The sequence below is a fragment of the Trachemys scripta genome, chromosome 1, assembly GCF_013100865.1.
Source record: "Trachemys scripta elegans isolate TJP31775 chromosome 1, CAS_Tse_1.0, whole genome shotgun sequence".
NCBI classification, from domain to species: Eukaryota; Metazoa; Chordata; order Testudines; family Emydidae; genus Trachemys; species Trachemys scripta.
This window is the reverse complement of record NC_048298.1, coordinates 97,867,740-97,884,447: the sequence shown is the minus strand read 5'-3', so window position 1 is coordinate 97,884,447 and position 16,708 is coordinate 97,867,740. Positions and strand designations below refer to the sequence as shown.

Sequence of the window (16,708 nt, the reverse complement as noted above, 5' to 3'; positions counted from 1 at the left end):
GATCTCACCAATTTCTTCCAAGAGAAAATTGATAAAATACAACATGATCTTCCCCATCCCCTTGGCTTGACTTCCCTTCCTATAACTCTCTCTCCTCCTCCCCTGTCACAGATACACCTGCCCCAGTGACCCTCTCCTATCCCATCTCCTGATCTCCCTTGTGCCTACTCTCATCCCCTACTTTACTGTTCTCGCTCTTTCCCGTTACAGTACACACACGCTGTGGAGCCTGCCTGCTTGCCCAATTGGGACATGGCAGGGCAGGGATCATCCCCAGAGTGAGGAGCCAGAGAGAGTGGGGGCCTGGGCCACCTGGCTGAAAAAGCGGTACCTACCTCCTCTCCGCCGAAGCTGGGCGCCAATTCCTAAGCTTCTCTCCAGTCCATCAGCTGAGCTCCTCCAGCAGCAGCTGCTCTTCCCACCCTTCCAGCAGTGGAGGCCGGTCACTGCGTTGACTGGACTTTTGGTGTCCAGTCAGCAGTACCGACCGAACACTGCACAGGTCCCCTTTTGACCAGACTTTCCGTTTAAAAACCTGACACCTGGCAACCCTAAGCTCTCCCTGTCCAAGGTCCCATCTCCAGCCATGGCCCCCTGATACTTCAGAGGAAGGAGTCAAAAAGTCCTCCCAGAATACACTGCAGGGGGCAATCCCCTTCTGACCCCTGCAGGTGGCCGGCTGAAACCCTGAAGCATGAGCTATAGGGTCTGTCTGCACTGCAATTAAACACTCACAGCTGGCCTGTGTCAGATGATTTGGGGTCATGGGTCTCGGACTGCAGGGCTGTAAAATTATGGTGTAGACATTCAGGTGTAGACATTCCAAACTCTGGGCCACTCCCCCATTGTGGGGTCCCACGGCTCATGCTCCAGCCTGAGTTGGAACATCTACACCGCAATTTGACAGTCCCATAGCCCAAGTCTCGCAAACCCAAGTCAGCTGACATGGGCCAGCTGCAGGTGTTTTATTACAGTGTAGACATACCCTTAGGAACATAAAATATAAACCAGAAGTGAGCCCCAGAGCTGTTGAGCCCTCTTTCTACCATCACAAGTAACCCTGTCATACAACTGCACTCAATTGCATTGTTGACTCCCCACTTCAATTGGCCAATTGTGCAAGCCTCCATCACCCACCTGTGAACAACCTTTGTGCTTTCTTCCAGGCTGCCCCTCACACTCAGGAGAAGCTCCCCATAAATATCTGCAAAATTCAATCTTTATCTTCCTTCAAAACCTCCTTAAATCTCTCCTTTTTTGTGCTGCCTACAAAAAAAAAATGGTTAGACCACTGGTGTGCCGAGACTACTGCCTATCATGCTGACCAGTATAGTCTCACTGTTTCTTTTTACTCCCCGTATCCATCTGTTGTCTCTTGTCTAATATTTAGATTGCAAGCTCCTTGGGGCAAGGCCGTTTTCTTGTTCTGCGTTTGTACAGCGCCTAGCACAATGAGGTCCGAGGTGCCATGGTATTACAAAAAATAATCATAATAAAGATACAGTAGAGCAGCAATGACAATACAGAGCACGTGATGATTTCTAATATACCACCTTCCTTCTTTCTCCGTTCTAGCTGCCTCCTCAAGTCTGGTGGCACCGCATATTGCAAGTGTGCAGCTGGCTTTAAAGGGAATGGAACACACTGTACAGGCAAGTGGGCTTTGTTTTCCACCTATTCAAAGAATGTGCTTGAAGCACTTGGTGTTCACTGTGAAACAGAAGAGCTGTTGAGAGATGCACGTTTCCACACAGGAAGTGAAAAGAGGACTTGCTGCCAGTTTGTTCAAAATGAATGGACTGCAACAGGTGCAGCTTCAGAAAAACAAAGGACTAGAAATCCCTTAGATACAATATATTGTGTTAAGGGGAAAGAATGGGGAAGAGGGAACATACTGTGCACAACTGGAGTTGTGTTAGTTCTGGAGTAGTGAAACCTGGATTATGTCTGTTCTTTTTTTCCGACCCAGTTTAATGATTGGCGGTATGGTAGCACTTCTGGCTAGTCCTGTGGTTTTGTCCATTTTCTGAATTCTGAACTGATGTAAATTTGTGGTGATTAACTAAAACTGCTCTATGGCTAGCCTAAGAAAGGAGCAATTGCAGTTAATCCCAGGTGTCCTTTGGAAAGCGTGGAAAATCCAGATTTATGAAACAGACTGTTTCCTTCTGCAGTGTGCGTAATTAATTCCCTAATCCTTATCTGATTAAAATAATGCCCTTTGGAACAATGGAGCATTTGTCTAACCATGCTGGATAGCACTGTCCTGACGCCAAATTCTAACCCCTGCTTTGCAACACCCTAGCAGCACAAATCAGCCAGTTTAATCTGTTACTGGGAAATTCCCCATATGTAGGCAGCATCTAGGGTGGCATAGAACCAGCCTAAGGCTCTATTCCGCTTACTGTTGGCCCCTGGTGTAAGGGCTTTCCTGAGAAAAAGGAGTTATGGGCCAAGTTGCCAGTCCACTATGGTCTGGTTATTCTAGCTACTGGAACAGCTCGTTGACGCCAAGAGTAGCAGGGTGTAAATTCAAGCAGCTGTTACACTGCTCTAATTTGCACAGGTTCCCTACCCACCTTTGCACCACCCAGCACAGCTCAAAATCAGGGAGAACTGAGAAAATGGCAAGAATTTCTATCTGAATAGCCAAAGTTCTGCAGAACCTAGATGTATTGAGACCCTCATGTTTATGCTATATTGGCCTTCATTTCTCTCCTGATGGGGACTTTCTGCCACAGTCAGGCTGGGAGATCTGGTAGGGCTGTCCATGTCGAAAACACTATATTCTGTTTCAGTGGTTGAAAACACTACATCTTACACTGGTGTGAGTACAGTGTTTTTGAACGTTAATAGAATACTGTGGAAGTGTTATTTTTATCAGAAAAGCCCATTGGCTAAGTAGAATGGGCTCAGTTCTACCAAACAAGAGCCGTGGGGGTTGATTCCTATGCCCAGCCTCTGACTCATTAGGTTGGTAATGACAAGGAAATCTATGCAGCGTAAAAGCAACATGTTCACCAATGGGTAATCCAAGGACTGTCTAGGATTGCCAGGGTCACCCAGACCTCCTTCAACAGAGGGATGTTTGACTCTGAATGGGGAGGTGTAGCAGAGTTGCCACCCAACAGGCCTCCTTGGTGGCTGGATGTGGGATTCCAGCAGCTGTGCCTCGGTTTCCCTTTTGCATTCTTCAGCCTATTCTAGCCACAGGAATGTCCTCAAGATCCAGAGAAGACACATTTAAGAGTTTAACAACTCCCAGGGCCAAAGTCCTTTAACACATGCAAATGATATGACTAGCACTCTCAGGCTCCCTTTCCTTTTCAGTGCCAGTGCAGGGTTTACATCCCGTCACAGGAGGTGTAAACTTTTCCAAACTAAGGAAAAGTTGGAAGGATCCTTTTAATCCCATGAACCATGTGGAGAGCCCTCTCTTTATTCTTTGTAGTTAGACTAGGCAGCATTGGAGGATGGGAACTTATGGAGAACCAATCACAGCTGACTTATTATTTTCCACATTAGAAATGCACTTTCCCCTTTTCCTATTGCAGTTTATAAGAAATACGTGTAAGATTCTAATTACATCTATGGACTCTTAAATCAGAGTTTGTCTAGGAAATATCACTAAATTCCTTTACCTTTGGAGACATGACAGAGATTAGTTAAATAATAAACATTAAAAAAATTAAGCACATTGATTTTATTTTTTGTTTCCCATTATGCAGTTATTGACGCATGCGAGACCAGCAATGGTGGCTGTTCTGTCAAAGCAGAGTGTAGAAAAACTACTCCAGGAAACAGAGTATGTGTTTGTACAGCTGGATACACTGGAGATGGAATAGTCTGCCTTGGTAAGTGATCACTAGATCAGGGCACTTGTCATAAGTCAGGGAATTGGTACAGTGATGTCTCCACAATGTATGTACTGTGTATGTTAATACTGCATGGTGTCCACTGTGTATGTGATGGATCCCCAAAGATATATTTCTTTACACACACACACACACACTCTCTCTCCCTTACCTTGGGGCAAACTATAAGACACTTTAAAAGGAAATGCAAAATTCAGCTATCTCCAAAACAAAATGACGCCTCTGAAAGCATAACAGTGAATTGCCCCTTAGACCTAAAAGTCCTAACATTCAGGTCACTGCTTGAAAGGGCTGATGCAAAGCCCACTGAAGTCAAAGACTCCCACTGATTTCAATGGACGCTTTGGATCAGGCCTTAGGCCCTATATCCATCCAAGGAAAGGGTAAAAGACTTGGGCCTGGTCGACACTAGGAAATGAGGTCACTATAATTACATTGCTCAGGGGTGTGAAAAATCCACACTCCTGGGCGATGCAGTTAAACCGACCTAACACCTGCTGTAAATAGGGCTCTGCCAATGGGAGAATTCTCCTGTCAATATAGCTACCACCTATCGGGGAGCTGGAGTCCTTCCTACACTGATGGGAGAACCCTCCCGTTACCATAGAGAGTGTCTACACTGAAGCACTCCAGCTTTTTAAGTGTAGACAAGCCCTTACTGTATTAAACTTCACTGTGAACCATTCTAAAAGCAATATTGTCTGCATGTTTACAGCTCGTGCTGAGAAAGATGAACAATACTTACACGGAGGGCATTAGGTAGCAATAAGAATCAGTCTAAATGAATCACATTTGTCCAAAGGTGCTGAGTTTCTAATCTGTGAGGGGGTGCTCCCCCCAGCTCCGCCCAGGCCCCACCTCCACTCCACCCCTTCCCCCAATGCCCCACCCCCACCCTGCTTCTTCCCACCCCCACCCCACCTCTTTCTGCCCCGCCTATTCCCCACCCAGTTCCACCCCCTTCCCCAAGTGCACTGCGCCCTTGCTCCTCCCCCCATCCTCCCCAGTGCCTCCTGCATGCCATGAAACAGCTGATCACGTCAGGTAGTAGGTGCTGGGAGGGAGCGGGAGGTGCTGATAGGCGGCGCCTGCCAGCAGGCAGGAGGCACTGAGGGGAGGGAGAGGGGTTGATAGGGGGGCTGCCCATGTTTTTCCTGGGGGTGCTCCCCTGGAGCACCCATGGAGTTGGCACTTATGCATTTGTCACAAGCCTGCATTCCTAGTACATGTTACTTTAGCTAATCAATGAAGTGAGAACTTGTAAATCACTGAGTTTTCTCCAATTGGTTTTTTTTATAAAGAAATCAACCCTTGCTTAGAGAACAACGGTGGATGTGATAGAAATGCGGAATGCACTCAGACTGGACCCAACCAGGTAAGTAATGTGTCGTCACAGTTAAAAAGACCTAATGTGGTCACTCCGAGTAGGGCTGGCTGAAAAATTTCCAGCTGGACTTTTTTTTCTCTGTTCTTTTCTTCTTTTGGACAGCAAATTGGGTTTTCAACTAAACAAAATGTGTGGGAAGTGTTTGCTTTCCTCAGTATTTTTCAATTTTCTTTAGAAACCAAAAACCTGGAAAATGTTGACCAAAACCCAAAAAATGTTGGCCAAAACCATTTTTTTTGTTTGTTTTTTGGCCCTAGTTTTTTCATTTTTTCAAAGTTTTCAGCTGAAAACTTTTTTGGGGGGAGGGAGGGTTGAAAATGAAATTCTCTTCATTTCTGTCAACATTTTCTGCAGAAAAATCCCTACTTTCCAACCAGCTCTGCTCCCAGTGTATAACAGATTCATGCATAAGCAGATACAACAAGGGATGTATTAACTCTGCAGTCAACGTGCAGTAAGTTTTACACCGGTAATTACCACTGCTTTCACATGACTAGAAGATTAGCTCTGACTGAAGTACTTATTACTACCCTTCTACTTGCATACTTTACTGTAATCGCTATAGGCTGGACGGTAGTTCTACAATCCAGCCTGCATAGCTGTGCTTCCCCAGGAGCAGGGCAAGAAAAAGGCAGTGACTGGGAATAACAATCTGGTTCCCGCTCCCCATTAACTCCCCTCTTGGAGCAATCTGCATCAGCCCTTTTGCTGACACAGATTACTTCCCCTTTGCCTCTGCCAGGGGTGCAACCAGAATTTCCCTAAGGAGGGAGCCCAGAGCTCTCCCTCCCCTGCCTCTGCACCTCAATCCATGCTCTCCCCACTGCACCCACCTCTACACACACTGTCCTCTTGCCACCCACTCCCAGCCCTGTGCTCTTCCCCTCACATTGCCCCTACCCCAGCTCTGAGCTCTCCCCACTGCACCCAGCTCAACACACAGTTCCCACCTGCTGTCCCACACTCAGACCCACTCTCTTCCCCCGCACCCCACACACATTGCCCTGCCCCCCAACTCCAAGCTCTTCCCTTGCACCCAACCCTGTGGTCTCCTCACCCCACACCTAACCCCAAGCTCTTCCCCAGAGAGCCAGCCAGGCTGGAGAGCACCATCGCCACCGGGCACCAGGCAGTTCTGGGAGCTCCCAGACCAGACTCCCACCCCCTTCTGCGTCTCCACTTCCCCAGGAAGCACCAAAAGCCTGGATCCAACCCTCCCACCCTCCTGGGGACTCGGAGTTCCCGGTGACCCCTGCTCCTCTTCTCCCCAGGGGATGAGGGTGCACAGTGCCCAGCAGCGGCAGGACGACTGCAAAGGTGGAGGGAGGGGGACCAAGTAGGCACACGGGGTTGCAGCACCACTCAGATGTGGCCTGGTCATCCCTCCACCAGGACAGAGGGGTAGCTAGGCCAAATATCCAGCTCCGGTCAAGAGCCATGTGGACAGGTCCAGCCTCAGCTCTCATGTATGGGATGGCACATTGGGTGAGGGGAGCATGGTGCCAAAGCTCTACCCAGCTTTACGGGGGGGGGGGGTGTAACAGCCCAGCAGTGGCTGCCCTCTCCCCTGCAATCACTGGCAATGCAGGTAGCCTCCCCAAAGGGGCTCCTTACACTGCCTTTCTCCCCTGTACAGGTGTGCAAGAAGGCTCACAACTGACCCTTACAAAGTACTATTTTTGATTCATAAAATTTCTACAAACTCCTATAACCAGAGGGCTAGCTATATGCCTGAATTGCTTGTCCTTCCCCCAGTGTATTTTAGAATGCAGGTACACTGAATGTCCTGTCATTACACTGCAATTGCTTGGTAGTTTTGCTTTCTGATGCACCAGCTGCCTCTGAAAGAGTAACTGCAGAGTAATGACAGCATCAGCATAGTGTAGTTAAATGGTCCTAGATTCTAAAATGACATGCATAAAGTGTGCAGTGTAGTTGTAGCCGTGTCAGTCCCAGAATATTAGAGAGACAAGGTGGGGGAAGTAATAGCTTTTCTTCGACCAACTCCTGTTGGTGAAAGAGAGAAGCTTTCGAGCTACCCAGAGCTCTTCCTCAGGTCTGGAAGAAGACTTGAAGCAGAGCTCTGTGTAGATCAAAAGCTTGTCTCTTTCACCAACACGCCCTGGTCCAAGAAAAGATATTACCTCCCCCACCTTGTCATGCATGAAGTCTGACCTTTAAAGAGAGAATAAGTAATTTCCTTTAGCCATGGTAACCTTCCAGCTGTGTGATAATTGCGAGTATCAAAAAGCATAACCCCGGTGTAACTACACTGAAACATGCACGGGACACTGCTGAGTAAGACGCTGGCAGTAGCGACACAAGGACACATTTGTTAAAGTGCTTTTGTGGGAGTATTTCACCATCCCAAAAATGTCCCCACAAAAATGTCCTGGTTCTTTATTCTGAAAACATGGTCAGCTTCTTTAATGATTTGAATAATACAGCTAAAAGGAGGGGGAGATGAGTTGTGTTTTCAGCTGATATCTGAAAGGAGCTAAACTGTGGGGAGTGAGATAAAGAGAGGCCATTTCTGATGCCCTGGGTTGCAGAGGAGAAATGAGAAAGGATAATGGAGCTATGACACCTTGCATCAGCTGAGGATCTGCCCTAAAGAGATGATGTGCTTGTAGTGTGAGAAATGGAAAATTACAAAATGGATATTAAGATAAAATGGGATTTTGCGTTCTGTTCTCTCCTCATTTTACCATGCAGCTCAGTATAGCCAATAAAAAGTAAATAAAATCAAAAGGTACTACAACCAAATTCCACATGTTTCTGTGTTAAAATGGATCCTTTCTTCTCCTGGTAGGCCGTGTGTAATTGTTTGAAAGGATATTCAGGAGATGGTAAAACGTGCACGTACATCAACCTGTGTTTATCGGTGAGTATCATTTTACAGGAAAGTATATTCTCATCATTACATTTTTTTATATAACACCAATATGCTTTTGGTTTTGTATGCATGAAAGACTAGCTTAGAAATGTGTAGAGTAGCCTATCTGGACCTGATTCAGGAAAGCATGTAAGCATATGCTTAAAGTATAGGTGACAGCACTTAAGCATGTGCTAAACTTTAAGCATATGCTTAGATGTTTTGCTGAATTGGGGCCCAAATATGGAACAATCTAGTTGTTAAGCTGTGCACAAGATTTAAAAAAACAACAGCCTTAAATCAAATCCTGGGGGAGATACTGTTTTTTTGTGGTTAAATGCAAGGAGTAATTTTCATTATTTCTGTACAGCTTTTTCAGTGTTGCTGGAATTATTTAAATTTAAAAATCCATTCTATAAATTACTCATCATTTCTGAAGTACCTAAAAGCTTCTAAGGTTTTAGAAGAAGTGAATGCAGTTTCTAAGAAAGACCAAATAAAATAGCCAGGTTCCCATGATAACGTGCGAAAATTCTTCTCTGATGCCAGTTTCACTGATCATTCCAAGATGACAAATCAAATCTCACAACTCCATTCCTGCAGCTCATCTGCTGCCAGGATAACGTACTATGGGCCAGATTCTCCAGTCTGCTAATTGGCCTGAAAATGTCACAACGTGGCCTTAAAGTAGTGAGATGGAAGGTGGAGAATTCCCCCTGTGCAGTGGAACTCTTCACTGGTGTTAACTCTGGTGCATCCCTCAGTGTAAGGGGGAGAAGAGGGCACGTTGAGAGTGTTCTGGGAGCAGGGTGGAAGGGCAGGGAGATGTGGGAGGCATGGTAGAGCAGAGCTCCGCTATGCTTGATCCTCCACTGGTGTAAGTTTCCTCAGGTAATTTAGCGCTCTCCCTGTGTGTGAGGAATCAGGGAACCGCAACCCTGTGCTCAGCTGGATTGGAGAACCAAACCCTCTGTCTTTGGAACTACTCATTATGTGCAGAGAGTTGGCACAAGCTCTAGGCCCCAGTTGGCTCCCATATGACTCCGCGCCTTGGTGCTGGCCCTCTGCACAAGGTTGAATTTTACTCAGCGGGCCCAATCCCATACTTCTGACGCAGGCAAAACTCCCATTCACTTTGAGCCCAAATATGGAGTGTAGGATCGAGCCCTTTGATGCATACAAGCACTTGCTCATTGGTCTCAGATGAAAAGCCCTCAACATTCAAAAGCTGCCTCCCTGTGATCCCAGGCTAAGGATGGCTGACGCATTTCACTGACCTGTACACATTGATCTTTTGTCTCCAGAGAATCGTGACAAGTAGTCATCATCCCTTGACCTGGCAACAGTCTGTCACTGGATTCTTTTTCAAAGGTTGCCCAGATGGAATAGTTAAGAAATGTAAATTAAAAGTCAGGGGGAGGGGATGTTGTTCAGATTTATGAGCTGCTGCGTATGTTTTTGTGTGAGCTTCATTCTGACAGCTTCTCTTCCACTTCACTGGCTACAATGCTGTTAAAAGAATGTTTTTACAGAAGGTTGGCTTTTGTCAACGTTGTGCAGCATGCTAATCTGACTGTAATATAGCCAAGTGCTCCATGGCAAAGGTACACAGAGAGCTCTGAATAAACTCAATTCCCTGTCCAACAGTCCAGCTAGATCTACCCAAATAAACAGCACACAAATCCAAACCGCGCTGCATAGGGTGAGAACTATGCTAGAGCCCATCCCAACCAGACCCCCGGTGGTAGTTCAAGAAGGACCCCCCAATACCACTCAGAATGGGAGGTCAGACGAAGTGGAAGTGCGCTCCCATGTGACTGGCATCTGAGTTTTAGCAATGAGCGTGTGAAAAGAAAATGAGCTACATTTTTCATTTGGCAGCATTCCCTGGTTTGTCATGAGGAGACGTTTCCCCTTGTCCACAAGTAAACCAGTTTGCAGTCTGATTATCACATTGGCACCAATTCTGGGCTGGCTCAGTGAGTGTAACAGGCAGGGAGCAGCCAGATCTCTCCTCTGGGGAATTCCCCTAACAAAGGGAGTTCCCAGGACATGGAAAGCCAAATTAAGAGACCTATGCCTCTTCCCTCCCAAATGGAGGTGGGGAAGAGGGGAGACAGGAATGAGTTGAGGGAAAGACAAGTGTGGCAGTTCTGTGCTCCAGCTATTCTGGGCTACCAGACACCTAAGGAGTAAACTAGAGTAGCTTCTGCAACCCAGAATCCCAGAGCCACTTTTGGTTCCTTCTCCTCTCAGGATGTACCTCCTAAGAAGTGCAGCTCAGGATCATAGCCCAGGAGTCCATGATGAGGCCTGCATGGAAATCTTTTGGGTAGCAGTATACAATAGCCAGTTACATCACACTGAACTGAGGAGCTAGCGAATGACTGTTAAAGAAACTGGCACTGTGCTTTGCTTTAAGTGTCAATAACTATCTTTACATTAATCTTGACTGCTTCTTTACTATTTATAAGAAAGAGAATATTTCCCTCTGTTGGAAGTTTGAGCAAATGAATTGAAATTGTTTTGTAAACACAAATACACCCACTAATTTGATTTTGTTTGATGTTGCTAATCTTACAAGAATAACGGTGGCTGCAGTGAATCTGCAATCTGTAATGACACCGAGCTGACAGAGAGGACCTGCACCTGCAAACCTGATTACATTGGGGATGGATTTAAATGCCGAGGCAACATTTACCAGGTAAAACATTTATGTGTGTTCACTGTTATTGAATATTTTTCAAAGAGTTATGTAAAACAGTGGCCACTCTTAAAACCATGCCAGTTTTGCATAGAGAAATAGGTACCGCTACCCAAGTATTTCCTAGGTATGTCCTGCAGTAGCTATAGGAAATACTGCAAATGCTGAAGTAAATGTATCTATTTATCTAAGGGAGAAGTGGCACCTTTTAAAGAGCAACAGCTGCTGCACATCAGGTAGCTTGTTAAGAAACAGTGGCATAGGCATGGGACTAGGGCTGGGGAATTTGTGAGTTCTAGTCTCTCTTTTGCCAATGAATTTCAGTATAAATCATATAGGACTAAATTTTCCAAAGTGCCCACTAATTTTGGATACTCGGGCTTTGGGTGTCCAATCTGAGAAACGTAGGATGGCTTCGTTTTCAGAGGTGCTGAGCACCCACTTCTCCAACTGAAGTGACCAGGAGCTTCAGGTGCTTGGTGCTTCTGAAAGGGCCAGATTCTGCTTGGCCCTTCATGGAGAACGGTGGAAGGGGAAAGAGGTGCAAGGAGCCGTCTGCTCCTTCATACAGTTCATATGAAGGCCAGGCAGAATATTAAAACCTGCACCCTGGAGAGTGCACAGCTGTCTCCTTCCCTTCTTGCACAGACGATAGAAGGGCCAGAACTGAAAGGGAGGAAAAGATTTCCAGAAAGACCTCAGAGTTTATAGCCTATTAACTCTTCAGCCCCTAGCCCAGGACCTGATTATTACCCTTTAAACAAGGATTGTCCTGAAGATGATATCTGAATAATTCCCTCCCTTACTTTTTATTACTTCTCCAAAGACATGGAGGAATGGTTATGTCTCTTCTTAGTTATTGGTCTCTAGGTTGTATATGTTCATTTCTCTTAACCTCTCCTAGACCTTTCTGCAGTTTTGCTTGCCTTTTGGGTTTTCCCCAGTTTAACAAATTTCTGTTGCATAAAGCCCAGAACTGCATGCAGAATTCCTCGTGTGCTCGCTTCAATGCCATTTAGAAATTTATCTCCCTAGTCCCGTAAGTGTTACCTCTGGACAAGATTTTCAAAAAAGACTAGTGCGTTTGAGGGGCCCAACCCGAGACACCTAAAAGGGACCAGATTTTCAGAAAGTGTTCTGACCTGCCTTCTGAAAATCAGGACCCTCTGAAGTGTCTCAGGTGAGGTCCTCAGAATCACTAGTCACTTTTGTAAAGTTTGGTTTCTGTATATAACTTTCAATATAGCATGTGCTTTGTGCAGCAGCAGCAAAATGCCTGCTCCGCAACAAGCTGTAATCTTCAGTATTGACAGTTGAGGCCTGGTTTTGTCTCTCTGGGTCTCTATAATAAGACTAGAACTATAATATGAGGAAACGGAGTGACCTGACACCTAGCTGGCACTGCAAGGAACATGAATGCTGCTATTCTTCGATTCTCACAACTGCTTTCTGATTGACTGGCAAGATAACACATACAAAAACCAGACAAGAGCTACAGTGAGAGGTCAGCTGACAAGCTGTACCAATGCAGGCAATTACTGTATCATCTAGACCAAAAAGTTCCCCTTCTAACACCAGGCATGTTCATTCCCTGAGGGCGGCACTCATTAATATTTCTTCAGACACAATTCTAAATTCACACAATTCAGTATAAAAATGCTGTTCTTCTTGGTTGCAGGAGCTTCTTAAGGATTCCAATACTACTGATTTTTATTTCCATCTAAAGGTAAGAAAATTCTTGAATGTTTTTTGTGCCACAGCATCTCTAGCCCTGATCTCACAAGGTAATCAGGACTGGAAATTGTCAATTATTACTTATATAGGAGACCTTCACAGAAAACTAGAATGTTGCATGTAGTGGTGCTAGTTATTCAGTAAATGGCACTTTTTCCTCTGAGTCAGTACTGCTACAATTCCCTGGTATGGCTTTGAGACTGGTGGGACTATGCACCGGTGTCCTTCAGATCAGACCCAAAACTGAAGCCCTTCCCATCCATAAACAGAGATCCCATGGCACTTTTTTCCAAATTCTGATGTGGGCAACTACATTCTGTTGATCTAGTTCCCATTGCATTTTACATGGTATTTTTCACCGCCTCTCTAAAATGTTGCAGGATGTGGCTGGGTGCTTCTAAACAGCAGCTCTGTGCCTCCCGCAGTTCTGACTACATTTCAGAGGACGGTGATTCCTTGGTGTAGACATAGGTAGTGAGACAGTGTGGAACAATGGATAGGGCACTAGACCAGGAGACCAGAGTTCTAGTCCCAGCTCTCCTCTGTGTCCTTGGAATAGTTTCTGTGTCTTTGTTTCCCCTTCATCCTTTAGATTGTAAGTGTTTCTGTACAGGGATTCTCTCTTGCTATATGTTTGTGCAACACCTACAGCAATGGGCTGTAGGTTTCTAACCATAAGATTATACGTAAGTATATGGATATATATATACACACCTCTACCCCGATATAACGCTGTCCTCAGGAGGACAAAAAAATCTTACCGCGTTATAAGCGAAACCGCATTATATCGAACTTGCTTTGATCCACCGGAGCACGCAGCCCCGCTCCTCCGGAGCACTGTTTTACTGTGTTATATCCAAATTCGTGTTATATTGGGTCGCGTTATATCGGAGCAGAGGTGTATATATGTGAATATGAAAACACTTTGGGTTCCTTCAAGATGAAAGGAAAGCTTGTAATCGTTCCGCTTCCATATTAATCGCTGCTGAGAGCAGCTTTCTCTCTTACTTTCAAGCACTACTTGTCCATTGTTATAAAGGAAGGCAGCACATGAGCGAGAGAAGGAGAGCTCTGTGCCCTTAAGTAGCAGCAGAGGAAGCTGGGGAGAGTATGGAGAGGCAAATCTTGCAGAGAGAACTCTTTAAATCCTGTAAGACTGAAGGAGTTGGGAGGGGATTTTCCCCATGGCAACAGAGTGTTTCCCTCAGTCTTACATTACTTGTGGTGGGATGGGAGAAGGGAATTCAATGTGAGGCAGATGGCATCAAGGAACAGGGCTGTGGGCAGCCACAGAGATCAATCTAGACGCCCTGCCTACAGTATGGGGCCTGGTTCCCTGTATGGGATCCAGTCTAATTCTGCCCAGTGTATGACACTATGTGCATTAATGAATTATTTTTGCGTTGTTCTTTTTAAACTTTCCAGGCCCTTGCTCTCAAAGATATTGCAGGTTCTGGTCCTTTCACTGTGTTTGCACCCACTAAAGAAGCATTTAACAGTGAACCAAAAGTAAGTAAGAAAAAGGCAATGGACTTTGGGTGAGGCAGCTGAGAGCTTTTGGATTTGTATGTTATTCTGTCCCTGCCTTTGAACTCCTCCAATTCCTGCCCTAGATTAAAGATTGGATTGTCAACGGAGTGATGCCCCAGATCCTTAGGTACCATATGGTGGGCTGTGCCGGACTTCTCTATAATGACCTGACAACAATTACAAATGTCACCTCTCTCCAGGGGGACCCCATCCAAGTCACTTTCTCACAGGTAACAAGATAGCCAAGGTAAAATTGTTAGAATAATAAACTGACCATTTTCATTTGTCGTTTTTAAAATTAGATTGTTCCTTTTCCTCCTAAAAATAATAAATAGTATTTAAAATAAGAATGGTCTATTGCTTATTATTTTCACAAATGCCACCCTTTCTATTTGCCCCGCTAAGGGCATAGTCTTGCAGTCCTTGCTTGTGTGAGTAATCTTTACTCACATGGGTAGCACCATTGATTTTCGTAGGACTACTTGTGTGGCTGAGAGTTGCAGGATCAAGCCCTAAAAACTGGAGTCCTATTTGTTGCAAATGTATTGCAAACAGTGAGTTGGCCTCTCACGGTAAAGAGTTTTCATTTCAACATTTCCCTGCTCCACGTTTCCATAGAAAATACTTTTTTTGTTTACCTTTTCAGAATTCAGTGTATCTGAATACCAAGGCTAAGATTATATCCAGCGACACTGTCAGCACAAATGGTGTGATACACATCATAGATAAAATCCTACTTCCACAACACATGCAGGATTTCCCTAAGAAGGAATCGGGCACTGAGCGGGTACGTACCTCATTCCTGTAGCATTCTACCAGTATAATCCGGAATGTTTCTTGCCAATTACCATTTGGCATAGTAGTTACAACAAAAGCATTGGCATTATAAAGCCCCTACACTGAATCATTAGCATAGTTTTACATTGTGGTATATTTAAAATTCATTAAAATCATTCATACATTAAATGTATATTAAAGATGTTCTGCTTTGTAAAGGGAGCATCTAAAATAAGACCTTTAAGGTGGCTTTGATTTCACAGTGACAAGTGAACTACAAGTTCAAACATGCCAAATATCCAATTTATTTCCCAGACAAGTAAGCCCATTTAATACTCGTATCTTTCTAGGAAAGCCTTAAAATGGTTGCAGCCAAACAAGGATACATCATGTTCAGCAACTTGCTGGAGGTAAGAGAATCCAGGAGGCCATGACGATTTGGCACAGTTTTGTGAAATTGGCACACAGCCTGAGTGATGGGGCTGTGTACAGTGTGGAATGGGGCACAGGCAGGAGCACCGCCAGCTTTTTTGCTGTCCTAGGCGGTGGAAGGTCCCGCCCCCAAAATGCCGCCCCCAACAGAGGCGGCGGAAGGTCCCGACCCCAAAATGCTGACGACGACTGGGTCGGCCGAAGGTCCGGCCACCGCAGTCGCCGCCCCCCAAATGTTAGCGCCCTAGGTGACCGCCTAGGTCGCCTAATGGGTTGTGCCGGCCCTGGGCACAGGCTCCCTCCCTACAAGCTATGGAGCAGCCCCCGCAACCAGTTCTCTCACCTTCCACACGGGAGAATGGCAGGCAGGTCTGAGCACTCATGGGTCCATACGATCCATCCCCTCCCTGCTCTTTAATCCACCTTGTGTGCTAAAACTTTTTGGCCCAGATTTGTAAAAATGGGCTCCTAAGCTCAGAGCTAGGCATCTAAATAAGTGGCCTGTTCCTTAATAAGAGTTGCTGGGTGCTCAGCACTTTTGAAAATCAGCTTCAGAATAGACTTCAAAACCTAAATTTAGACACCCGCTTTTTAAAATCTTGGCTTTGTGCCCAGGAAGGCAAAAATACAGGCCATTTACTAGGAAGGCTATGATGCATTCAGCATCCTCACTGCTGGGCCAATTCACTCCTAGCTACAGTACATGTTTCTAAGAGTTTATCCTTTACAGTGTAATTTTACAGGAAGAAAAAAAATCAGTCTCATTTTTTCTATGTTGCAGAATGCCGGTTTGATGAGTGTAATCAATGATCCTCTTCATAAACCAGTCACCTTGTTCTGGCCGACCGATGAAGCTCTCAGAGCTCTTCCTAAGGAACAGCAGGATTTCCTGTTTAAAAAATCTAACAAGGACAAACTGGTGCAATATCTGAGATTCCATGTCATCAGAGATGCTAAGGTGCTTCCAAACATTTCCTGATTTGTTTAGAAGAAGCATTGCTAAAACTCTGTTCTCCAACACCAAATCTTCCCACTCTGTGTATTTCTTTCACAGATTTTAGCCTGTGAGCTCCCCAGCTCCAATTCTCTGAAGACCCTTCAAGGTTCTGATCTCAGTGTAAAATGTGGGGATAACAACAACTCTATTGTAAGTGTTTAACATACCAGCACATTGGGAATCCTCACGGAATGTACTATTTAATAACATAAGCCTTGATACTACATTGGGAACCACTAGTGCAAACCCCTCTATGCCTATGTAGAGCCCCCTTAAGGAATTAGCGACACAGGAATTAATGGTGCTCCACATATGCACAGTGGTCTCCATTAGCATATCCCAGTGGAGGGCAGTGGCTTAGGAAACAGATCCACAGGTTTGTGATTTGCCTTCAGGT

The 16,708-nt window shown here is 45.3% G+C and overlaps 1 protein-coding gene across 1 annotated transcript in view; it reads left to right on the top strand.

The window, feature by feature from the left end:
• The window catches only part of STAB2 (stabilin 2), a 139,260-nt gene that overhangs the window by 91,406 nt on the left and 31,146 nt on the right, over nt 1-16,708 (top strand). The window contains exons 41-52 of the mRNA XM_034778700.1: nt 1,576-1,652; nt 3,729-3,854; nt 5,177-5,250; nt 8,075-8,146; nt 10,722-10,841; nt 12,520-12,567; nt 14,001-14,084; nt 14,189-14,335; nt 14,752-14,892; nt 15,233-15,292; nt 16,096-16,272; nt 16,369-16,461. Of these exons, the coding sequence (XP_034634591.1) occupies nt 1,576-1,652; nt 3,729-3,854; nt 5,177-5,250; nt 8,075-8,146; nt 10,722-10,841; nt 12,520-12,567; nt 14,001-14,084; nt 14,189-14,335; nt 14,752-14,892; nt 15,233-15,292; nt 16,096-16,272; nt 16,369-16,461 (1,219 nt within the window). The remainder of the gene's footprint in view (nt 1-1,575; nt 1,653-3,728; nt 3,855-5,176; nt 5,251-8,074; nt 8,147-10,721; nt 10,842-12,519; nt 12,568-14,000; nt 14,085-14,188; nt 14,336-14,751; nt 14,893-15,232; nt 15,293-16,095; nt 16,273-16,368; nt 16,462-16,708) is intronic.